Source organism: Theropithecus gelada, chromosome 18, assembly GCF_003255815.1.
Source record: "Theropithecus gelada isolate Dixy chromosome 18, Tgel_1.0, whole genome shotgun sequence".
Taxonomy (NCBI): domain Eukaryota; kingdom Metazoa; phylum Chordata; class Mammalia; order Primates; family Cercopithecidae; genus Theropithecus; species Theropithecus gelada.
This window is the reverse complement of record NC_037686.1, coordinates 26,155,877-26,182,133: the sequence shown is the minus strand read 5'-3', so window position 1 is coordinate 26,182,133 and position 26,257 is coordinate 26,155,877. Positions and strand designations below refer to the sequence as shown.

Sequence of the window (26,257 nt, the reverse complement as noted above, 5' to 3'; positions counted from 1 at the left end):
GCATTGAATTCTCTCAGTTTTGTTTATCCGGGATGGTGTATTACACTTTTCTTTTCTCTTTTCTTTTTTTTTTTTAGACAGAGTTTTGCTCTTGTTGCCCAAGCTGGAGTGCAATGGTGTGATCTTGGCTCACCATAACCTCCGCCTCCAGGGTTCAAGCAATTCTCCTGCCTCAGCCTCCCAAGTAGGTGGGATTACAGGCATGCATCACGACACCCAGCTAATTTTGTATTTTTAGTACAGATGGAGTTTCTCCATGTTGGCCAGGCTGGTCTCGAACTCCTGACCTCAGGTGATCTGCTCGCCTCTGCCTTCCAAATTGCTGGGATTACATGTGTGAGTCACTGCACCCGGTCATCACCTTAATTTTTGAAAGATAGGTTTCTCTGGCTATAAGATTCCTGGTTGACAGTTTTTTACATTTAGCAATTTGAATATGTCATCCCGTTGCATTCTGACCTCCTTTGTTTCTTTGGAGAAGTTAATTGTAATTGGGGTTAACTTATATGTGATGGGTCTTTTATCTCCTGGTGCTTTCAAGATTTTTGTCTTTGGTTTTAATTTCTACTGTACTGTGTCTATTTACTTTTCTTTTTTTTTTTTTTGCAATTTTCCAACTTTGGGTTTATTGAATTCTAAGCTCATTAAATATATTTCTTCCAGTTTCCAAATGACTTAATTACACCTTACTGTCTAACCCATGATATTTGGCTGATTTATATAGTAGACCTAACCTCTGAAGGCATTTTTGATTTTTACTTATAGAGTGCAGGTGTGTATTGTGCTTAACTCATAGTTGAGAGTAAACAGATCCACATGACAGAAAGATAATAGACCATTTTCCTTCCCAAATAATGTGATTTTAATATTATCTTGACAAACACTGAACTTCCAATTTCTTGAGACAATGTTGACTGTTAATAAGTGATTGTGAAACATGTCAAATATATGCTCCTATGGCACAATTTGTATCTCCTGTGCTCTAACTCATACCCATTTGTAGTTGGTTGAATAATGGCCACCCTAAGATACAAAGTCCTAATTCTTGACACTTGTAAACATTATCTTGTTTGCTATAAGGACCTTTGTAGATATTATTAAGCATCTTGAGAAGATTACTTTGGATTATCTGATTAGGCTCTAAATCTCATCATAAGGGTCCTTACCAGAGAGAAAAACACAGAGGAGGGATACACAGAAGAGACAATTGTAATATAATGCAACCTCAAGCCATGAAATGCTGTCAAGCACCAGAAGCTGGAAGAAGCAAAGAATGGATTCTCTCCTAGAGCTTCCAGAAAGAGTATAGCTCTGTGGACATTTTGATTTTGGACTTCCGACCTCCAGGATTATGAGAAAATAAAGTTCTCTTTTTGAAAACCACTCACTTTTTAGTAACTTGTTAGAGAATCCATAAAAAATTAATATGCTACTCTAGCAATCATTTCTTTAATACCTATTTTCTGCATTAAACTGTAAGCTTCATAAATGCTCGATTATCTGTCTTACACATCTTGATAAGTCCAGCTACTAGCAGAGGGTTTAGTAATATCTGGGCCTTGTTGAATACTTACTGATAAAATGAGTTAATAGGCTGTGATCCCCATATCACTCACAATTGAGGGTTTAGCTAGGTAAATCAGTGAACATGTGAATGAATTAAAGGACAAATATATATTTATTGCCATAAACAATAAATACAGACTAAGTGTAAAAGATTATCACAATTTTTGGTTTTCCAGCAAAGGAACCCTCTCAGTTCATTTGCTGGAGACTATAAATTTTATGACTAGGAACAAAGAAGAGAAAGTTTTATGGGTGGTTTTACTAGTGGATAGAGTTGGAATTTGAGTTTTCAGCCTAGGAAAGGTGGTTATTCTCTCAGGTATAGGGAATAGGTCAGGAGGAAGCATATGAAATTGTGTTTTTAGCTGTTTGACCTAACATGTGATTTCCTATATATAGTTGTTTGAATATGTTGCTTCAGCCACCACTACTTACAAGGCCTACCTTAAGTAGAAAAACAAATAAATAAATAACAACAAACTAACAAAAAGCACCGAGTGACTTACTTTTGGTTATGCAGTGAGCTCAGTCTACTGGGGTTACTGTTCAAATAAACTCTTGCCATTTCACTGCATAATGATTTTGCTCAGATTAATCATTCTCTTGTGCTGTATGCTGGGGTTAATGGTTATGTTATACTACTTCAAATTATATCACAGGGTCCAAATAAGAAGTGTGTGTATGTGTGAGTGTGTGTGTGTATGTGTGTGTGTGTTTGCAAGCAGGAAGCCCTTTCATGTTGCAGCCATGTAAGATTAACTTTATTATTTCATTCTATTTTTCTATTTGTTTCTTATTCCTCTCTATTATCCATGAAAACTCTTTGTTCTTTGTTGTACTTCTCAGCAAAATGGCTTTTGCCTGGTTCCAACTCCAACCTATGTTAAATTATACTTCTTCCTGGAATCTACTTCAACAGAAGGTGATATTTTCTCTTAATTCCTATAGTACTTTGCATACTTTTTATCATGGTCCCAAAAATGACAAGAGCCACCATTTACTGAGCATTCATTATATGGCAAAGATTGGATTACATCCTTTAAATGTATCATTTCATTTAATTCTTACAACAGGTCTGTGTAGTGGGCTCTTTATTTTACAAGAGAGAAAAACTGAAATTTAGAGAAGTTTAAGTGATTTGCACAAAATATGCTGCTTCCAAGTAGAAGATCTAAATTTCACATAGATAATTTGTAGCGCTCATGTTTTTGACCTTGACCACATATAGTTATTTAGACCAATACTGATAGCATAGTAAAGATGTTTTCTTAAAACTCTGTACCATTTTTTCATTTCTCAAATTACCGCTTCCAGGACCCAGCAACTCAATATTGTTTGGGTGAATTAGTACATGTCTAGAATTTAATTATTACAATAAAAAATTACTGGGCCTTAAAATATATTTTAACATAATTTAAGAAAGTTGTACTGATGGCAACAAATAAGTCATTATAAAAACTTAAAAGATGGAATTTGTGGGTAAGCATGATTTATTCAATATTAACTATGCCAAATGTCTTCTCTCATGTTTCTTCAAGTTCTGTATGTAAGCAATGCATAAAATAGTGAAATATTCATTCATGCATTTTTGATATTTCCTATATAGACGATTTTGTTGAGGTTATAAAAACATTTTGTTTTAATCAATTTATTTATTAAATGCAAATTGGTTTATTAATCTTATGTGTTTTTGTTGTTGTTTTGTTTCCAGGATGGCGTAGGGGTAGATGAGAAGCTGTCTTTACGACGGGTAGCTGTGGTTGAAGATTTCTTTGACATTATTTATTCGATGCATGTGGAAACGGGGCCAAATGGAGAACAAATTCGGAAACATGCTGGACAAAAGAGAACTTACAAAGCAGTAAGTTAAAAAAGAAAAAAAAAAAGAGCATGCATTTTGAGACTTGATATTACGTATCCTTGTTTAAATGGGTTTGATAATTATAAATATTCTATCTTCAACATAAATTAGGCCATATGATGGTCTTGCCCAACATTTAAACTATAATTATTTTGGCTGTATGTTCACTAATCTATTCATATAATTTAAAACTGTCTCTAGAATTTTCATGTTGTTGCTTTTAAAAATGTGTAATATGTGGTAGTCCCAATCAAATACCCACAAATGGGAAGATATATTATATATTATATTATGAATATTATATATTCAGAGAGTCATAGCATATGAATTGTGGACTGGAACATAAGAACTTTTATACTACCACTACTATCAACATTTATTTTCCATCAAATCATATTAATATGTTTAGGTATTTTCTAGTTCATAGTAATAATAAAATGAGTAAGAACATTTTATGTAATTTTCTTATGTCACCTTATATTCAATATATTTATCCTGAAGGGTATGTATTTCTTAATTTTCTAGGATAGACTATTAAAAGATATGTGTTATTTTAATAGATCGAATGCCCTTGAAAGTTTAAAAATGGAAGTATATGATGTTTTTGTCATAAATTTTGCAAAAAGCAGATTTAATTAACTGTTAGATATGGAAATATATTTTGTCAAAATGCAGTAATATATTATTTCTAAAGTTTCTAATTATACCTACAGTTTGATCTAGACACTTTAATCTAGCTTTTTATTTAAAAACTTTATAAAATCATATTACTATAGATATTTCATCCTGTCTAGGAAAATTGAACAGTAAATTATTCTTCTCCTATATGAGCGAAATGTACATCCGAATTACTTTGTCAGCAATGAGAATAATATCCTTTTTGAGAATTCTTATTGAATTTTGCTTTTGGCTACCTTTATATTAACTGTTTTCAGCTATATTGATATACAATATCAGTCTGGATCCATTTATTTTTCAGATACAGAAAAATGTGTGAAATGCTCAAAGTTTCAAATACAGGTACCTATGTTTGAAAATTAGCTACTGAGCATAAGAAATAGCTTCTTTTTCATAACTATTTTTTGCTATATTGCCAGGGTCATATTGAATCTTTGTAGTTGCATAATAACCCCTAATACATGTTGTATTTATCCCTCCTTCTCTATGGTTTTGTTTCTTGGCTGTTTCCAAATTGCATGGTTTGTGGGCAGGCACTATTGTAAGTTTCCTTACATAAATCTGCCACATAAACTTTCTTTTGACTTACACATTCCAGGAGACATTCTTATCATGACTAATGATAATGGCCTAGCTTCTTGAGATATTTTTATATAGACTAACATTACTGAACATACTCATTTTGCCTGTCTCCTAAGCCAGGGTTATTCCTCTGGAGAGTAATAGGAAAAAAAGAAATGTATATTGATCTACTAATATCACTAACTGTATAATCTTATAATAATGCATTTTCATGAAATAGCTACCTGAACTCGATAGGACTTTGTAAAAGGACTTTGCTAGGGATGCATAATTTCAGTTGTATTAAATGAATAAAAACAAAAACCAAAATAACAAGAAAAAATCAAGTGGTTTCATTGTCAATAGTAGTGTGGAAGTCAAATCTGTTTAGGTGCCAAAAGCAATTTAAAATAATTTAATCTTTGAAATGCATTTATTATAGACCTTTAATCAAAATGCAAAATGAGTCAGTGATTTAAATCCAAATCTCTTGCCCCGTGTTTTCTTAAATGAAATGTAGAGAATCTGATCCATTGCCATTATGCATGCTAAACACTTGCAATAAATTGATAAACATGTTTCCGGTATACACAATTTTGAATTAATATTAGGAAGACATTTTCTGCATTTTGGGGTAGGGATACAACCTTTGAAAGTATATCCAGAATCTGAAACCTCATCTAATCCCGCTTGAGAATGTCTTATTTGAATATCCTCTCTTTTCCCAAGTTTTTATTTGCACATCTAAAGTGTTGTCACCTTTTCCTAATACGTGAAGGTTCTTTTTGGCCTAAACTTTTTCCCTCTGATCTCTCTAAGTAGAATTCTAATTGGGAAACATTTCCTTTTTATGCAGTAATAATTCATTGTAGGAAAGAAACAAAATATAGAACTGCTTGCAGTGCCAGTGAAACTGTGCATACGACTCTACAATGAATTTAAGTCTAATGTTAAAATGTGATGAAAGTGTTCAATTAATGGGGCATAAAACTAAAATGTAATTTGAAATAGAATGGTTTAGTGCTATTAAGGCCATAGACTGTTGGGCCAGACTTTAATTCTTAATACTAATGCTGAATTTGGCTAGTCATAGGTAGGATTAGCTAGATAACTATTGCAATTATAATGGTTCCCATTAAGTTTAAGATTTCTTTCTAATTCTTAAACATTAGCTTATAGAGCATGCATAATGATTATGTTTATTGACCTTCTTTTTCTCCTTTTTCCTACATGGCCAAGAAACCATACTTATACAACTAATCATATTAAAGTGTATCATATTGTCTTAACAATATTATCAATAGATCTAGTGGTCATTTTATTTACTTTGCCTTTTTGCAAATCTTTCTATGTTTTCATTCTGCAGGAAATGGTGGTCCTTTAATATTGGATTAACTTTTGAATGCATTTGGTTTTTCTATCTGCAGTATATCATTCCTTGAAATATCTAGGCATTTATAAAACTTAAACTGTATTGCAATCTGATTTGACTTTAGCTAAAATTGGAGGGTATATATATTATTTCTCATGAGCTCTTGAAAATCCCACACAAAATGACACATTTGAGGAATATGTAAAGGCTATCATGATTTTTTTTTCAGTCGTTATTGAATTATAGTGACTCTTAGGTCTCTTTTCTACATTTGTATCTGTGTATGTATTAACTTACTGGTACATTGAATGTGTTTCTTTCAATATATTTGTCTATAGTCTACTCTTGGTTATCTACATGAACAAAATGGAGAAGAGGTAGGACCATTCAATATCACTCACGTTTGAACTTAAAATATATCCTTTTACTAAAAAATAGAATCTGAATGCAGATGTGGTTAGCAATTTGGAAAATCACTTCAAAATTAATGATGTGATATTATAAAAATAACTTGAGATCCTGTTTTGTCTTCTAGTTTGTAACTCTTCTCAAATTCTGCCAAAACTTCATCTTCTGTGAATACATCACTGTTTTCTGGTTTTCTTTTATCAATTGTATTATATCACAGGGTAAGCGAGTTCAGACACATTTCTTAAATTAGGGACTAATCAAAGGGTTAAGTTTCAGAGCTCTTTCTTGATACATGTAAAATAAGACTGACTGGTAGAAATCCAGGAACTAAGAGGGAAAGTCAGTGTTATCAATAGAGAAAACAGTCTGCATATATCTGTGCATAAACACATACACACACACACAACTCACAGTGTGATATTGTAAACTTACATGTATTACTCATATATATAACTGCCAATAATTACATTCAAGTCAGGAGTGGAGAACATATGCTATAGCTAAAAGGAAATAGGCTGGAAGCCAGACTAACGCAGTTTCAAATTTCAAATCTAACACTCATTTCGTATCTGTACCACTTTTGGCAAATTATTTACTCTTTTTCTTTATATGGTGGATAATGATACACATTGTGTGCTGAAATGAATGAGTTACTGTGTGTAAAGTGCCTGGCATATAGTAAACTTGTGATTGGTGTTATTTCTCTCCTTCTTTGTCCAATCACTACTCATGTTTCATGTAGAAGGACAGGCAGCAAAATTAGCATAGCTCTATCATTTACCCTAATTACAATTACGGATCTAATTTCCTAGGCCCGCTCTGATGCCTCTGTGTTGGTAGACAGGAATAGTAATAACTTTTCTTCCAGGCATTTTTTTGGTGCGTCCTGTAGGTGTCACTATCCCTGAAAGTCCACAGTTTGGGTTTATAAGAAAGCAAGAGGAAAGGCCAGAGTTCTTGTGTTTAGGAGCTGTCCTGCCAGATGAAATTTGTGAGAGTTTCAGTTATTTCATTTGCTTTTCCCAAAGATTAAATCTGTTAAACTAATTTCAAATTAATTTTGTGGAAAAAATAAAATTGGCTCTTTTTTTAAAAAAAAAATGCTTTTAATATGAATGGAATATTCCTTTCCAGAGATATGCTGTAGAATAGTAACATATTCGTGTAGAATCTCTACAGCCTTACTCTGAAGATTAACAAAGAAAATCTTTATTCTGTCATATCTAGGACACGTAACCTTAAAACTCTAGTTAGCATTATTTTTTGCCTAGTTCTTTTAGTGAATATCTATTGGTTCACTGTCTCTATTGCTAAATAGAATATTCTAACTTGCACCAGTTTCTGCTAGTTTGCCATGCAAAAATTCCCAGAATTTTTGTCAACTTATAATGGGACTAATGAACCAAATTTGCAGCCATCATGGTGTGGAAAAATAACACTAAAGTCAAATTCAAGAATTCTGAACAATACATTTAACCTCTTTGTGCATAGGCCACAATTCACTCACATATATGATGTAATTCTATAGTCTAAGACAGAGTTTGTAGAGTTTGCAGATCTTAACAGTGTTAAAATAGGGGTTTATCTATATACATTTGTGATTCATGCCAAGAAGGCTTTGATCCCAAGCACATTTTTCTTCTGTGTCATAGTGCCTCAAGTTTTACAATTAGAACTCAATCTATTTGGGTTAAACCGTTGACCCCTGTATCTTTATATAAAATTCAAATATCATTAGGCAAGAGAAGGTGGAGAATCACTTAAATTGCTAGCAGTCATTGATACTTTATATGATCATTTAACATACATGCTTCTGTCTCTCATCTGTAGCTAAATGTAACTCAAGTCAGGAGTAAGATAGAAAGAAAATGTGAGTCATTGGCATAGAGCAATCTGTTGACCTCCCATTTAGAACAGGACCTGCCTGATTTTTTTTATTTTTATTTTTTGAGACAGAGTTTTACTCTTGTTGCCCACACTGGAGTGAAATAGCATGATCTCAGCTCACTGCAACCTCCGCCTCCCAGGTTCAAGTGATTCTTCTGCCTCAGCTTCCCAAATTGCTGGAATTACAGGCATTCACCACCATGCATGGTTAATTTTTTTTTTTTTTTTTTTTTTTTGTATTTTTAGTAGAGACGGGGTTTTACCATGTTGGTCAGGCTGGTCTCAAACTCCTGACCTCAGGTGATCTGCCTGCCTTGGCCTCCCAAAGTGCTGGGATTACAGGCATGAGCCATCGCACCCAGCCCTGATTTTTATATGAGTCCTAATGTGGCATCACACCTAATAGCGTTTGGTATGTGTTTGCCAGTTAAAAGTTAAGAACCATGTCATCAAGATGAGGAAGAAGTCTCAGCAAACTCCATAGAAAAATCTTTATTTTCCAAAAAAGGGGAACTATATTTATTCAAAATATTTAAAAATGTTAGAGTATATTTTGAAATAAATTAATGTTATTAAATGAAAAACTGAGAATTACATACATTTCTCAGAAAAAAATGCTCTCTAGACATGATTCACTCATAGAATATAAAAATACTGTGTGTTTGAGTCTCTTTCACTTCTTTTTACTCTTTTGAATTTTTCCCTTTCTTGCCACAGATCTAAGCGCAAGTATAGGTTGTCTTTGAAGCAAAGGGGTGAAGAAAATCTCTATCAGGCTTAGAACTTAATTTCATTTCTGTAGCCAAATTCTTTAATGTAGAAATAAAATTAAGGCAAAATAACACAACAGACAAATATAGGTTCCTGCCTTTTTAATGCAGATCCATTGTTTTTTCCGCATTTTATTATTACAAACTAGAGTACCTTAAATAAGCTGCTGTTCTGAATGTCTAACAGAGATAGAAAAAACTTAAAATGAAGTATTCCAAGTCCAAATTTTTGGTAGACTTTGTCCAATATTGAACTCATTAATAATTTATACTGTTACACAATAGATCTGTGATCTAGAATTGTATTTTATAGCTAGTTTACCTTAGAGAGTTTAGCAGTATAAAATAGCACTCAAATGTAGGTATTTTACAGATAATTTTGTTAGGTTATTTTGATTTATATCTCTCTATAGAAATGTAAGATATCTAGATATATCTATAGCTATCTATAGATAAATAGATCTATATCTTTCTATATCTATTTGTATCTATATAGACATATGTATCCATCTGTTTCTTTCTCTCTATATATACATATATGTCTATTAGATATATAGATACATATCTATATATACATATGTAGATATATCTCTATGTATCTATATAGATATAAATATACAAAGATGTAGATCTATCTCTATATATATATTCTCATATATAGAGAGAACGATATATATATATAGATAGATATATAGATATATATACTACCTCACATTTGAGGTAGAATATAAGCACATTACTTTTCACATTGGTTTATTTATTAGTTACACACATACACACACACCCTATATCCACACAAACATATATAGATTTTACACAAGTGATTTCTAAATATTAACTACAGCTACTGAATATTATTCAGATTACTGTCAGATGTGTACAACATCTCAGAAGGAAACAGTTAAAAATAAATCGGCATGATAATTAAATTTATCAACTAGCAATCCTAAAACAAAAGAATAGCTTATTGTCATTTATTAAAATTGAATTATATCTCATATAGGTGTAGTTGCTCATTGCAGTGGCCAGAGTAATACTGCAAATCTTTAAGATTCAGAAGCTGTCTTCTTGGTAGTGGAGACAAAAAAAATGATGTAAGAGCTTATCCAAAGAAGTTTATCATCAGCTAATGTCATACACCACATCATCAATAATTTTTATATTAAATTATAATATCCCAGTGAATATTCTTTGAAATATAATTTACCTTTTGGAGAAACTTCATTAGCTCTTTGTGACAGCCTAGTAAATTACTACTTTAGTGCTCCCTAGTGGTGAAAAGGAGCCAATGCGGCTTTAAAAAGTAGCTGGTTAATGCCTCCTAGTGGGTGATTCTCACTCAGATCAAGAGGTTTGTTTTCCTTGCTACTCTGATAGTGTAAAAAAATTAAAATGACCAAATTTCTTAAAGTGTCTGCATGTATGCGCCTGTATAAATTACTATATAGGTAATGAATTTGCATAGAAGATAATGGCAAGGAGATGTAAGACATAGGAGACTGGCATGAGATTGTGGAGAGAGAATGGGCCAGCTTTGATGCCAGCTAGACTTGAGTTTAAATCCCATAGTGTAAGTTCTGCATGTGTGATGTTGGCATGTTATTATTTTGTAAGGTTGTTTTTAGGGCCATAAATAATATAGGTAAAGTTTTAATATAATAATTGCTTCGAACTTCAAAAATTATAGATATTACAATAATGTGGTGACTAGAAAGATGGGTTTTTTCTTTTAATATGGAGTGGTTTTGGGGGTAACAGATGTTCTAAATTGCTTTCCCCCCTATTAACCAGGTAATCAAAAGCTAACTTCTTTTTTTTGTCTACTATGCTCCTTAGTGACCTATGGATAACACCCACCCATGTCTTCATTCATGATTTTCTCATAAATTTGAGAATATTATTCACTAGCTTTATGAGCAGCAGACTTAGTTGTCTTATGATAAGAGCCAGCTTTTACCTATTTTTATCCATTTATCTCTTCTTCTCCCCATTCTCCCCCCACCCTCAATTTCCTGGGAATGTCCTCTCACAGTGAACACTTTCCTCGGCTCTATTTGAGTTTCTTGGTTACGGGTGAATTCCGAAAGAAACTGAGTCGGTAACCTAGTTGCTTCTTTTGAGAATTTGGAATTTGGAACAGGAAATTTCTATCTTTCTGTGCTTTTTCTCATCAATAGATAATACATAGACATGGTATATTTGGTCAGATATATTCATTAGTGTCTAATCATTGATATAGTCTAAAGCGTTGTCTCTCAATTGGGCTATATAGGCCTTAGGGGCAGACAAATAGCATTGTCCCAAGTACTCCAGGCCTTTTAATATCCCATAATATGTTAATTTTCAGCATCACCAACCCCCAGATATTGTGATAACCAAAACGCCTTCTTGTTCTCTATTTGTAAAATCACCTAGTGAGAACGGTAAACACTCCCAGTTGAGAGACATTTTATAAAAGAAACCACATAGCCAGTTCTCTACTTGGTACCTTTGAAAAATCTGTTTCTTATTTGCCAGTGATCGAGCAATTCAATAATTCAGACAACTAATTCTGCATCCAGAGTGCACTGTCATCATCTCACAGATTCTGCACTTTGCCTGCATAAATACATGAAGGATATGCAAATTACTGGAGTCCCTAACAGAATGAAGTGAAATCTTCGCCATCTTTCTCTGTCTCCCTAACGTGGCTAATGATTGCCTGCTTTGAGCGGCTACAGCAACTGTATTCTTGGATATGCATTCAAAAAGAATTGCTGGCTCCCCACTGACCAGCAGTGTGTAAGAAAGGTAAACTTTAACAAGGGAGTTGCAATAGCAGCCTAAGAGGGTTTGAACATGCCAATGAACTCTAGACCAGAAAAGTGGCATTCTTTGTGGTTCTCCCCTAGGGCCCAAAGGAAATATAAATGTATCATATTACACATACTCTTCAGGAAAAATCAAGACAGGAAGAGGTTTTCCACACTCCCATGTAAGTAATTGTGTATTTTAATGTAATTCTTCATGTCACAAGTAATTCTATAAACAATGACTTTGCTGAGTTATCTTATTTAATGCAATATTTAGGAATTCTCTTTATTTTACTATTAGTGAACCTATATGAAAAAGATCTTTTTCATTGCCCATCTGCTTATTTTTTCATCTAATATAAGAATTCTCTGTTTTGACAATCTTTTCCTTAGCAGCCAAATATTCAATCATGAGAAATAACATAGCCGAATGTGGTGGCGCATGCCTGTGATCTCAGTGCTTTCAGAGGCTAAGATGGGAGAATTGCTTGAGACCAGGAGTTTGAGACCAGCCTGAGCCACATAGCTGGATGCTATCTCTACAAAAAATAAAAATAAAAAAAATTAGCTGAGCATGGTGGAGCATGCCTCTAGTCCTAGATGCTCAGGAGGCTGAGGTGGGTGATCACCTGCCCAGGAGTTTGAGACTGCAGTGAGCCATGATCATGCCATTGCACTGCAGCCTGAGTGCCAGAGTGAGTCTCTGTCTCTAAAAAAATAAAAGTAAAATAAAATAAAATAAAAAGAAGTGACAGAAAAATAGCACCCACAAGTTTAGGGATACATCTCCAGTTTGACTATTTCTTTTTTGAAATGGTTTCATTTACTCAGTGGATGGCTATTTTAATTATTGTAAATAAGGTTCCAGATTAAATATGTTAATCATTATAAAAGGCTAAAATAATAAAATAAAGCTCTTTCGTGAATATCAATATATCTGAATTTGAAATATAATCAGTAAAGCAAAACAAGTTTCCAACGAAAATTAATTATAATTTAACATAAACCACATTCTATTTTCTGCTTGATTACACTTCAGTCTACTAATGTATACTGATGTAATACCAAATTCATCTGATGGTGCCCTAGAATGCTGCTACCTGTATATGTTTTCCTCCTCTAGTTTCTTTATATCATATAGTGAAATGCTTTGCCTTCTTTTAAGCTGTTTTTGCCTCTGGTCTAGCACTTGTACCATTTCCCTATCTTTGGAGAATACTCACTTCCTACCTCTGTACCACATTCACTTTTCATTTCTTTTGCTCTGTGTTGAATGCATTTGCCTCAAATCTCCAAATTGTTTTTATCTGTCTGAAGAACTGACTTGAACCATCTAAAGTACTCCTGCCTGCTTTATACCTTCTTCAGATTTGCCTACTTTTATTTTAAATTTGACCACATACTCATCAAATTCTTAGCACTACAAAATAACTTTGGATGAACAGAGTGCATTCCTCTGCTTTAAACTGGTGTTTTTTGTTTTTTTTTTTTGTTTGTTTTTTGGGTTTTTTTTTTCCATTAGATACCATAATCCACTTGTGACTCATCAAGTTAATTTATTGGGCTGTGATCACTTTTAAAAAATGAAGTAGAGAAGAGAATAGAAATGATCAGTTTGATTTTATGAGTGTGGATATGTGCTAGCTTATGATGTGAAATGTATGTATACCTGTGCTGTTGATATAGAATGCTGGAAAGCCTTGCTTTAGATGGGCACTATGATTTCAAGCTGCCTGCAGACTCCCCAGTAAGCACTTCCACCTACCCTATCACTTCTGCTCTTGGCATAGCCTTAGATTTTCCTGACATAACAATTTTTTCCAAAGTTAAAATTACCTTCAGACTCAAACCAATATTTTCATTCATATTAGATAAATATACTCTTTAAGGTTGCTAGATTTAACAAACACAGGATGACCAGTTATATTTGAATTTCAGATAAACAATAGTTTTAATACATTTGGCTCCAATATTGTATGTTTATCTAGAACTAAAACTGAATTAGGTGTCTTATATTTTATCTAGCAAACTTATTCCTATTTAAAAATCAACCCAGATCCTCCTGACTGGACTACATCAGCCATCTCAACTAGGTAAAAAAGGCAAGGGTAGATGAATGGGTGTGAAGACTGAGGGAAAACATGATCAGAGAAGAAGGGAGAAAAAGAAAATGTGGGCAGTGCTTTTCTACAAATGTGCATTAGAGTAATGCTAATACTCCCAGAGTCATAGCAAAACAAACAGTACTGCAGGATTGATAGGAACTCAAAGAAAACATGATAATCCTCCAGCAGGGAGCATGAGGATTTAGGGGTGGTTGTGCAAATCTGGCAGTTTCCTGGTTTTGCTATTGGAAACATCATTTAGGCACAGGAATTCTTTTGGTCTTTAACAGATGTTGAAAGGTCAGATAGATACTCTGTCTATAGATAGATGAGTAGTTAGTGTTCCCAAGCAAAAAATTTTGAGAGATACAGTGATTACAAATTTGTTTAGGCAGGCCAGTATGTCTGTCTTTTGTCTAACTCATTGTTGCTAGACAAGAACTTTTTATCTGTGAATTTTCTTGTTGAGTCCTGATTAAAGCCTTTTTCAGAGTTGCTTTGAAACTAATCAAACAATTACCAATAGATAATTCCAAGAATTTGATATGTCCAGTCACATTAGTGCTGTAGAACCATATTGGGTAGTATTCAGTGGTAATTATGGTGCCTATGCATTCAATAGTTATTTGCTGGATAAATAAATATGTAGTTGAAAAAATGTCTTTATCTTTGCAAGACTGTTTCCTTACATATCTCTGCAAATTAATTATTTCCTCTGCAGTAGTACAATGATGTACACTGTTAATCCTTTTTCATGGACAAGTGGGTTAAAAAATTTATTTTAATAGAAAAGAAAATTAGTGTCTGAGCATTTCAATTTTGTAACACATCTAGAAAATTATCAAAGTCATAGCTAATGTAAGTCATCACATTATATTCCACTTGGGCTCAAATGTGACAGTGGTTGCATACTTTTTAAAGTCCTAAATGCAAAGGCATTCAATATATAAAACAGAAAAAGACAGAGAGCTGTTCCTTGAATTGGAGATATGCATAGAGCCTAGATTTCTTTTCCTCAGATAGAGGCCTTGCTGGAGTTCGGTGTTCTATATGTTTATGAATCAGGACATATGGATTTTAAATTTGGATTTGTAGGATCTGTTCAATTTAATTTTAATCTTATGTTTTACAAATAAATTTTCTATACCTTAATTATCCAGTTATATATATTGCAGAGGGTTTGTGATACAAATTTTCTCAAATATAGTAAGATAAACAAATTTCACTAGGAGATTATTTCTAGTTTATTCTTTATCCATGATCCCCAGGATATTAATAAGAGAAAATGTCAGAAGTTTGACCTCAAGGGCAAATTCTTTTAGGAATATACAGTTTGATATTTGGCAAAAACTATGGTGTTCATATATTTATTCTAGTAAATAAAGGCATTATTTCTGTTCTCTAAATTCATTTTAAAAACAAAAGGTGGAGAAAGGTGATTTTAAGAATTTGTGTGATTATATTAGGTATTGTTTGCTCAAAAGCTCTGTGTCTGAAAAGGAGCACAATATACCAAAGCACCCAGTTACATTTTCAAATTACTGATATTTAGGAACACTAATCATTTTTTTAATTACACAAGTGAATTTAGGTTAAAATTGTATAATTTTGGTTGATAAATCTTTTGATTAGCTTATTTTTGTTTGTTTGCTTTATAAAATGATTGTTTCTACTCGTGATTTGCCAATGTTATGTGATGGCTTTATTTCAGCTTGCACATTAGCTTCAAATCTTAGACCAAGAATGGCTTCTCTGCTGGTGAATTTCTTCTTACAATTAGATGTCTTATTCCTTTAGGGAGAGGCAGTTATTTACATTCCTCTCATAAATGTCATTAAAAGTGGAAGTCCAACGCATTTGCTGACTGGCTGCTAAAATATTACAGCATTGTCACAAAGCCATCATTTTAGTCATCAGTTTTGCTGGAATGGAACAGATGGCCTGTTAATTTTTTTCAAGGCGGAGCTCTGTGTTGTTGCTCCATAGTCTGACTTGTTCTTGTGGAACTTTGTAACCTGAGACAAGGTACAGAGTGCTTGACTGACCCTTGTATTCAGAAAGGTCACCACAAACTGGTTAGAGCATTTTACACTTATAAAGAACTTCACACCAGGGAACATTATAAACATTTTGGAATAATTAACCTATGCTGTGAGGTTAATATCCCAGCTCTTTATGGAGGAAACAGTCTCTATCTTTTTTCAATACTGATAACTAGGAGTGGCTATAAAACAGTGGTTAAAGTGATAGACTTTGAAACCGCAATAGCAGGTGAGTCCTGTCTCTTGTACATAGTTGACAAAATACACAACCTCTCTGAAGCTTAGCTCTCTCATCTGTTACACAGAGATCGTGACAGTGATCATGGTAATCTATTCGTGGGATTGTTGTGAGGATTAAATGATGAAACTCATGTAAAGTTCTGATTCAGCATAATCCATTTACTAAGTACTCAATTAATGGAAAACAATCAGATTGCTTGGTGACAATAGATTGCTTGGTGACATTTTCTTCCATGTAATGCAGCAAAAACAAATAATTGTCATGTAATTAATGGGAATCTTAATTTTGAGGATTGCAAATTCTCTACCATTTCAAGAACCAGAGGTTTGCAGGTGTATGTATAATACAAACTGAATAGTTAGAAACCCTTTTTATTGAATACCTTAGAAAGGAAACATTGTTGTAATTAGAGAGGAAGGATACTTGGGACTGAGAAAAGAAGACATGGTCAGATTCCCCATGTTTTAAAATTTTTTTCCGTTATTTTTTCTCTTAATTTGAACTATTTTATGGCTTAGTTAAGGAGATAAACTTACATACTTACGAAACATAGTCTGAAAAAATAGAGCAAAACAACAATTTGTTATTAAATTTTTTTGATTAATTAACTTCTTCAATTTTTCTAACTTTGTTACTTCAGATCCAAGTTGGAAAGGTAATTTATTTCTGAAGACTCTGATACTAGAAAGGAAAATGTAAGAAAACTTTAGTATTACACATTATTGAATTTACAAGATGAGTTTTGCAAATTAGTTTGCTTGTGGTTGCTTTTAAAATTTCAGATTTTTGGATATCTTGTATGTTTACCTTAACTGCATTGTGTTAAGGTGAAGGCTAGTGATACTCAGGAATGGCCAGTATTTGGCCTTATAGTTGTAGGACTTTTTAAAGTACCATTTTTTTTCTTCAGAAAGGCAGGACATTGGCAAGTAGACAAGTATATTTGTCCATGAGATTTTCAGTAAGGTATTCCCAAAGAGTTTGCTTGTCATTTTTTTTATAACCTACAGATGGAAGATAGGAAACCATGCCCTTTATAGAACTTGATCATTGAGCTTTTTACAGGTGGATAAGTTTGTCACTGGATCACTAATGTTGTGCTGTTATTGCTCCAGAGGCTGATTTTATGGGTCAGTCCATCAAAAGATGCTGTGGTTAAATTACTTTTATATGGAAGTATTACTATACTTTTTGGATGGTAGAGGTCATTTCTACTTCTAATTTATGGAAATAATTTAATCTATTATTTTCTGTATTACCGATGAATTCCAGTCCTACTGGACTTAGACTGTAATACTTCCACTGAAAACACTATCAATGTTCCCCAATACACAAATGAATTAAGGCCTTCAGAAGTGGTAAGTTATGAAAAATTTACCTTGTGCCACAATTCCCCCACTCCACAACCATAGATAATTCTGAAATGGCCTCATTGTCTGGGGTGACACTGAAATTCTTTGTCTCACTGCCGAGGAAATCAAGAACATGGACATACCAAGGGTGAGGTTAGAGCAGAAATTTAATAGGCAAAAGAAAGAGAACAGCTCTCTGCTGCAGAGAGGAGTCCCAGAAAAAGGGTTGCCATTCTTCAGGGAAATGCAAGGGTTTTTATAAGCAAGTTAGTGGGGAGGGAGTATTTCATCTACATAGGGCGTAAAAAATCCTATTAGGACTAGGTTTGTCATTTGCATAGGGTGTGACTCTCTGGCAGTCCTCACCCCAACCTTTTTGGCAGGTCCTTAGCCTAAGTTAGTCCATGTTGCTTATCTTTTCCCCCACTGTGCATGTGCTAAGTGGGAGGCAGGTAGGCAAAATTTTAAAAATTAGTTGTGCATGGTAGAGTGTACCTGTAGTCCCAGCTAGTCAAGGAGGCTGAGGCAGGAGGCTTGCTTGAGCCCATGACTTTGAGGTTGCAGGCAGCTATTACTATGCTACTCCACTCCAGCTTAGGTGATGTGCCTGGCCATGGTTGATGTGACTGGCCCAAGGTAGTTCTTTCTATTGGTGCAGCTGCAGGCACCAGCTTCATGCAAGCTTCTAACTGCCTTATCCAAAAAAGGATGTGGAAAGGAATGTGCTCACTAGGGCCCACAGTGCTTACTGGGACCCACTGTATGCATGTGAAACTTGCTAATTACACAGGAGGCTCCCTCTTTGTGCTGGAACTTGCTTCCTTATCTATGTCTGCAGCCTGATCTTCCAGGCTGCTCTTTTAGAGCAGAAATTCTGCTGAGGACTCTTTGCTCTATTTGCCTGGCTAGTTTCTTCCTTCCTTCTCTCTGAATTCAAGGTAAAAGATAATAATAGTAACAAATCTTTCCCATGACTCAAGTTGAAGATAGTTTAACAAGCACTGATTTTTTCTGTGATGACATTTTGATACGTTGGGTTTCTTGAAATTTTTGTTTGTTTGTTTGCTTTCCCTGGGCCCTTAGCATTTGTCTTGTCTGTTGGATAAGCCACTCATCGTCCATTAAATTTACAGAAATAGACCAGTGTTTAGGAAATCCATGTTTGATTTCCAGCATTTTACTTTGCCCTCTGCTGTGTAACAATGACAATTCATTTCATCTCTTTATAGCAGTCAACCAATTTATCAAAAAGTTATTGGAAAATCTGTTTTAACCATTTGCTAAAATAATGGTAGTAAAACCACAGTGAAAAGTATAACATTATATAAGCATAAGAAAACAAGTCTAGATTCATAGAAAACAACATTTGTAAGAAATATATTCCCCATAATTATTTACTTGATAAATAATGTTAGGTCATTAGTTTATAAAGTTCAATATGGCCATTTTCTAGTTCATCCTTTGCATGTTCATTTCTGTTGTGAGCTATATATTTAATATGTGAATTGTCAGATGGAAGTTGTGATTTTTTTAGTGCTTAGTTAAGATGGATCAAGGCTAATATCCATTCTTTAAAGTTTGCATCTTATCACTATCAAGGGACAGTGTTTCTGTGTTCATAAACAAATTCTAAGGAAATACTCTTTGTCTTTCTGAAATATAAAAATGTTTTTAAGAATACATTTTCAAGTGAAATATTGTTATCACCAATATTCTAGAAAATGTTCTGTACCTCTGTATATTCAAAATCCAGTTTCCATCTAGAAACAGAGTAGTCACATTGGAAAACTGGGTCTAAGACATTTATGACGTTTATGAACGATTATAGCATTTTACATAGTTAATTGTAATATAGTAGAATAGTGTTTTTAGTATCTGAATCCAAATATTTTTAAATTTCTGTTCCTTCTAGGTTTTATTTGCAACTGCTATTACATATTGCAAGAAAGATATTAGGACTTCAATAAATGGGCTGCCTTGAGGGACCTGTCCCTGAGTGTTATCACCATTTATGAATATCTATTTAAAGTTGATTTAACATTTCAAACATTCATTCCCAGCAAATGAGAACAGGCCTTTCATTAGGGTAAGGGTCATAGAGGTACTTAGCATAGGTCTCAAGTTAGAAGAGGATTGGTGCATAGGCTTTCAGTGCTATCTCTGAATTAGGTTAAATAAGGATGCACACAGAATCAAATGGCAGTATTTCATCACAAAAGTTTAATTATGAAATGTAATTATTCAAATATATCATAATTTAAGAATTTTCCAAGGACAGGACACTTTTAATTTTTTTTTTTTTAAAGAGGCATTGTCTCACTCTGACACCCAGGCTGGTGTGCAGTAGCATAATAATAGCTCCCTGCAACATCAAAGTCATGGGCTCAAGTGAGCCTCCTTCTTCAGCCTTCTTGACTAGCTAAGACTACAGACACACACTACCATGCACAACTAATTTTTAAAATTTTACATAGTGATAGGATCTATGTTGGCTGGGTTGTCACGAACTCCTAGCCTCAAGTGATCCTCCAGCCTCAGCGTGTCAAATTGTTGGGATTACAGGTGTGAGTCACCACACTGAGAACTGCAGTAATGAAGGTTGTCTAGGATATTTTCTTTTTTTGCTAGCTTTATTGAGGCATGCTTGGTAAATGAAAATTGTAGCCAGGTGCAGTTGCTCATGCCTGTAGTCCCAGAGCTGTGGGACACCAAGATGGGATGATTGCTGGAGGCCAGGAGTTGAAGAGTAGACTGGGCAACATGATGAGACCCTGTCTCCACCAAAAAAAAAAACAAAACTGGGTGTAGTGGTCCGCACCTGTAGTCCTAGCTAATTGGGAGGCTAAGGCAGGAGGATCCATCACTTGAACCCAGGACTTTGAGGCTATAGTGAGCTGTGATTTTAGCACTCCAATCCAGCCTGGGCAATAGAAAGAGATCCTGTCTCAAAAAATAGATTGTATATATGTTAGGTGTACAACGTGTTTTCATATACATCTACATTATGAAATTATTACTGCAATCAAGCTAATTACAATCAAGCTAATTAGCATATCCATCACCACATGTAGTAACCATTTGTGGGTACATGTGGTAACACTTGTGATTTGCTCTATTAATGAATTTTAAGCATACAATACAGAATTATCTGCAGTCACTGTGCTATACATTTGATCTCTAGAACTTATTCATACTACATAACTGAAACTTTGTACCCTTTGACCAACATCTCCTCATTTTCCTCACCCTCCAGCCACTGGAACCACCATTGTATTCTACTCTCAGCTTCTATGAGTTTGACTTTTTCAATTTCCACATACAGGTGAGATTATGCTTGTCTTTCTATGTCAGGTTTATTTCACTTACCATAATATTCCCCAGGTTCATACATGTTGTTGAGAATGACAGGATTTCCTCTTTTTTCAGTGCTGAATATTATTTCATTATATGTGTGTAATAACATGAAATATATATATATACACATATAAAATTAAATATTGATATATTTTATGCCATATTTTCTTTATTCCTTCATCAGTAGACACTTATATTGTCCCCATATCTTATTATTATTATTTTTTGAGACAGTCTTGCTCTGTTGCCCAGGCTAGAGGGCAGTGGCACAATCTTGGCTCACTTCAAACTCTGCCTCCCGGGTTCAAGTGATCCTCCTGTCTCATCCTCCCAAGTAGCTGGGATTACAGGTACCTGCCACCACATCTGGCCAATTTTCATAATTTTAGCAGAGATGGGATTTCACCATGTTGGCCAGGCTGGTCTCGAACTCCTGACCTCTGGTGATCCACCTGCCTCAGCCTCCCGAAGCTCTGGGATTACAGGTGTGAGCCACTGTACCTGGCCTAGTTGTCCCCATATCCTGGCTATTGTGAATAAGGCTGCAATGAACAGAGGAGTGCAGATATCTCTTGGAGATAATGATTTCATTTCCTTTGGATGTGTTCCCAGAAATGGAATTGCTGGATCACTTGGCAGTTCTATTTTCAATTTCTAGGGGAACCACCATATTGTCTTCTATAATGGATGGGTTGATTTACATTTTCACCAGTAGTATACAGGACTTCCCTTTTCTTCACATCCTTGCCAATACTTTTTATCTTTGACTTTTTTATAACAGTGATCCTAACAGGTGTGAGGTGATATCTCATTGTGGTTTTGAATTTTATTTCTCTGATGACTAGTGATGTTCGACATTTTTTCATATACCTGTTAGCCATTTGTAGGTCTCCTTTTGGGAAATGCCCATTCATGTCTTTTGCCTATGTCTTAGTCTGTTTGGGCTGCTATAATGAAATAATCTAGACTGGATAATTGAAAAGTAATAGAAACTTATCACCCATAGTTATGGAATCTAGGAAGCCCAAAAGCAAGGTACCAGTATATTTAGCGCCTGATAAGGAACCATTCCATGTAGATGGTGACTTCTTTCTTGGTGGAAGGGCCAAAGAGACAAGCAGGCCCCCTTAGACCTCTTCTATATGGGCACTAATCCCATCTATGAGAGTGTAGCCTCCCAAAGGCCTCACATCCCAACACTATTGCACTGGGGATTAAGTTTCAATGAAAAAGTTTAAGAAGACACAGACGTTTAAACATAGCAGCCCATTTTTAAATCAGGTTATTTGTTGTATTGCTATTAAATTTTTTGAGTTCTTTATATATTTTGGACATTGACCCTTTATTATGTATGGTTTGCAAATAATTCCTTCCATTCCATGGGTTGTCTATTTATTGTTTACTGTAAGGAAGATTTTTAGTTTATGTAATCCTATATATATAAATATATATACACACACACTCCTACATATATACACGTATATATATATATACGTGTATATGTATGTATGTATCTATATACACATACACACACACATTTAAGTCTTTAATCCCTTTTGAGTTTATTTTTGTATAAGGTGTGATACAAAGGCCAATTTATTTATTCCACATTTGGATATCCAGTTTCCAAATACCATTTGTAAAAGAGATTATCCCTTCTCTTTGTGTGTTCTTGTTGTATTTGTTAGAGATTATTATTTCTTTTTTATAGCTTTCATTGTATAGATCTTTGTATAGATTTTTTATCATCTTGGCTGAATTATGTTTCTATTTTATTTTATTTTTGATGCCATTTTAAATGATGTTGTCTTCTTATTCTTTTTTGTATAGTTCATTGTTATGTATAAACATACAGCTGATTTTGTATCTTGATTTTTTTATCCTGCAACTTTACCAGATTTGTGTATTAGTTCTAACATTGTTTTGGTGGGGTCTTTAGGATTTTCTGCCTATAAGATCATTTCAATTGTAAACAAAGAAAATTTTATTTATTTTTTCAAGTTTAGATGGCTTTTCTTTTTCTAACCTTTTATTACTATGACTAGGACTTCTAGTACCACATTGAATAAAAGTGACAAGAGTGGGCATCCTTGTCTTATTCTTGATTTTAAAAGAAAAGTTTTCATTTTCTCACCAGTGAGTATGACATTAGATGTGGGCTTATTGCATATGGCTTTTATTATATTGACGTACATTTCTTCTATACATATTTGTTAAGAGTTTTAATCATGAATAGATGTTGAATTTTGTCACATTCTTTTTCTGAATCTATTGAGATGATTATATTATTTTTTATCCTTCAATCTGCTAATGTGGTAAATCTCATTTATTGATTTGTGTATGTTGAAACGTCCTTGCATCCTAGGGATAAAACCCACTTGACTATAGGGTATAATCCTTTTAATGTGCTTTTAAATTTTGTTTGCTAGTTTTTGTTGAGTTTTTCATCTATGTTCATCAGAGAAATTTGCTGTAAACTTTTTTTGTAGCGTCCTTATCTGGCTTTGGTGTCACGGTAATGCTGGCATGAACTTGGAAGTGTTCCCTCCTAACCAGTAATTTCTTTTTTGGGGGGCAGGGGGTGGGAATGGAAGGAGTTTGAGAAGGGTTATTGTTAATTCTTCTTGGAATGTTTAGTAGAATTGACCAGTGAAGCCTTCAGGTCCTGGGACTTTCTTTATTGGGAGGTTTTTGATTACTGATTTGATCACCTACTCACTATTGATCTGTTCATATGTCCTGCTTTTTATGATTCAGTCTTGGTGTGCTACACATTACTAGGAATTTATGCATTTCTTTTGTGTTATCAGATTTGTTGGCATATATAATTGTTCATAGTAGTTTCTTATGATTCTTTGTATTTCTCTGATATCATTTACAATATCTCTTCATTTACTTATAATTTTATTTATTTGATTCCTCTCTATTCCTTGGTCTAGGTAAAGTTTTGTCAATTTTGTATATCTTTTCAAAAAACAAATAACTTGGTTTCATTGATCTTTTTTGTTTTTCTAGTCTCTGCCTTATTTATTTCTGTTCTGATCCTTATTATTTCCTTCTATCTGTTAACTTTGACCGTAATTTGTTCTTCCTTTTCTAGTTCTTTGAGGTATAAAGCTAGGTTATTTGAGATCTTATTCTCTTGTTTTAAAAATAAATTAATATTATTATTGTTTTTAGAAACAGGAAACAGGCTCTCCCTCTGTCACTCATGCTGGAATGCAGCGGCATGATCATAGCTCACTGCAGTCTTGAACTCCTAGGTTCAAGCTATCCTCCCACCTCAGCCTCCTGAGTAGCCAGGACTACAGGTGCATGTCACCATGCCTGATGAATTTTTTTTTTTTTTTTTACTTTTTATAATTTTTTTTTAGAGGCAGAATCTCGCTATGTTACCCAGTCTTGTTTCAAATTCCTAGCCTCAGATGATCCTTCCTCTTCAGCTACCCAAGTAGCTGGGATTACAGGCATGAGCCACCACACCTGGCTCTTTTTCCTTAATGTGACATTTATTGCTATACACTTCCCTGTTTGAACTGCTTTTGCTATATTCTATAAGTTCTGATATGTTTGTTTCCAGTTTGTTGTGCTTAAGATATTTCTGGATTTCCCGTTTGATTTTTTCTTTGCTCAGGAGTGAGTTTTTTATTTTCACATATTTGTAATTTTTTTCAATTTTTCTTCTATTATTGATTTCTAGTTTCATACCAGTGTGCTCTGTAAGGATATTTCATATGATTTCAGTTTTTAAAAATTTGTTAGGACTTGTTTTGTGGCCTAACATATGATCTATCATGAAGATTCTTCCCGGTTCACGTGAGTAGTATATGTCTTCTGCTGCTGTTGGATGGTAAGTTTTGTATATGTTCATTAGGTTCATTCAGTTTCTATTGTTGTTCAAGTCTGCTATTTCCTTATTCATTTTCTGTCTGGACTATCTTTTACTATTGAAAGCGATATTTTGAAGTTCTCTGCTGTTAACATGTTGCTGTTTGTTTATCCTTTCAGTTCTATTAACATTGGCTTTATATATTTAGGTGCTCTGTTTTGGGGTACATATATATTTACCATTGTTATATCTTCTTGATGAATTGACTTCTTTATCATTATATAATGACCTTCATTGCCTCTTGTGACAATTGTTAACAAGCACTCTATTATGTTTGATGTAAATATAACCATCCCTGATCCCTTTTGGTTACCATTTGCATGGAATATATTTTTCTATCCTTTCACTTTCAGCCTATGTGTCCACTTATAGCTAATGTGATACTTTTGTAGGCAACATATAGTTAGTTCTTGTTTTTCTTTTTGAAATTCATTCAGCCACTCTGACTTTTGATTGGAGAATTTGATCCATTTATGTTTAAAGTAACTATTGATAGATAAGGACTTACTATTGCCATTTTACTAATTGCTACATGAATATTTTTCAATTTCTTCCTTTCTTGGTCTCTTCCTTTGTGATTTGATGATGTTTGTGTAGTTGTATGTTTTCATTACTTTTTCTTCATCTTTTGCATATCTACTTACAGATTTTTTTTATTTGTGGTTACCATAGGACTTACATAAACTACCTCATAGTTATAACAAACTATTTTAAGCTGTTAACAACTTAACTTCAACTGCTTCAAATACTTGGTGCCTGGAGTGTAATGGTGGGCCTGTTGCTAGGGCCCAAAGTGAAGTTGAAGTTGAGTGCTTACTTCACTCTCCTTCAACCATGTGGAGAACTTCTTTCTCTAAGTTGTGCTGCATGGGTTTGAGGGAGAGTTGACAAACATAATGTGAAACCGTCATTTCTACCTTCTTCGTTGAGTCTTTTCTTATTTCTGTGCTCCACTCAGGTGCTGTAATCACTTACTTGGATTCCTTAGTTGTTGTGAAGGTATTTTTGTGCATGGATGGTTATTCAAGTTCATGTTTCTGTGAGGGAACAAATGCTAGAAACTTCTATTTCACCATCTTGGTGACTCCTGAGAATTTCAGGACTCTTAATTTCGAGTAGGCCTGGGAGAAAAGATTCTGAATAGGGTAAAAGTTGTTTTTTATTTCCTCTTCACCTGCATTGCAGGAGAAATATTTTTTCAGAAATGAGTATGACATGTGAAAAGCCTGCTTGGAGGATCTTTCTTCTCTGTGCATAGGAGGACTCTGTAGTCTGTGGGTCCCAGTGAATATGAGGTGGGGAAGAAAAGATTCAAGGGAAGTGGAATGCCATGGCAGGTGTCCCTATAACATGAATTCTAAACACCAAGAAAATTA

The 26,257-nt window shown here is 34.1% G+C and overlaps 1 protein-coding gene across 11 annotated transcripts in view; it reads left to right on the top strand.

The window, feature by feature from the left end:
* Positions 1-26,257, top strand: part of NOL4 (nucleolar protein 4) — a 394,115-nt gene that overhangs the window by 84,102 nt on the left and 283,756 nt on the right. For 8 of the 11 annotated variants that reach the window (XM_025365628.1, XM_025365637.1, XM_025365631.1 and 5 more), the window contains one exon: positions 3,278-3,427. In XM_025365628.1, coding sequence (XP_025221413.1) covers positions 3,278-3,427 — 150 coding nt within the window. Of the gene's footprint in view, positions 1-3,277; positions 3,428-4,406; positions 4,448-26,257 lie in introns of all 11 variants that reach the window. The other 3 variants (XM_025365636.1, XM_025365635.1, XM_025365634.1) reach the window with 1 other exon arrangement.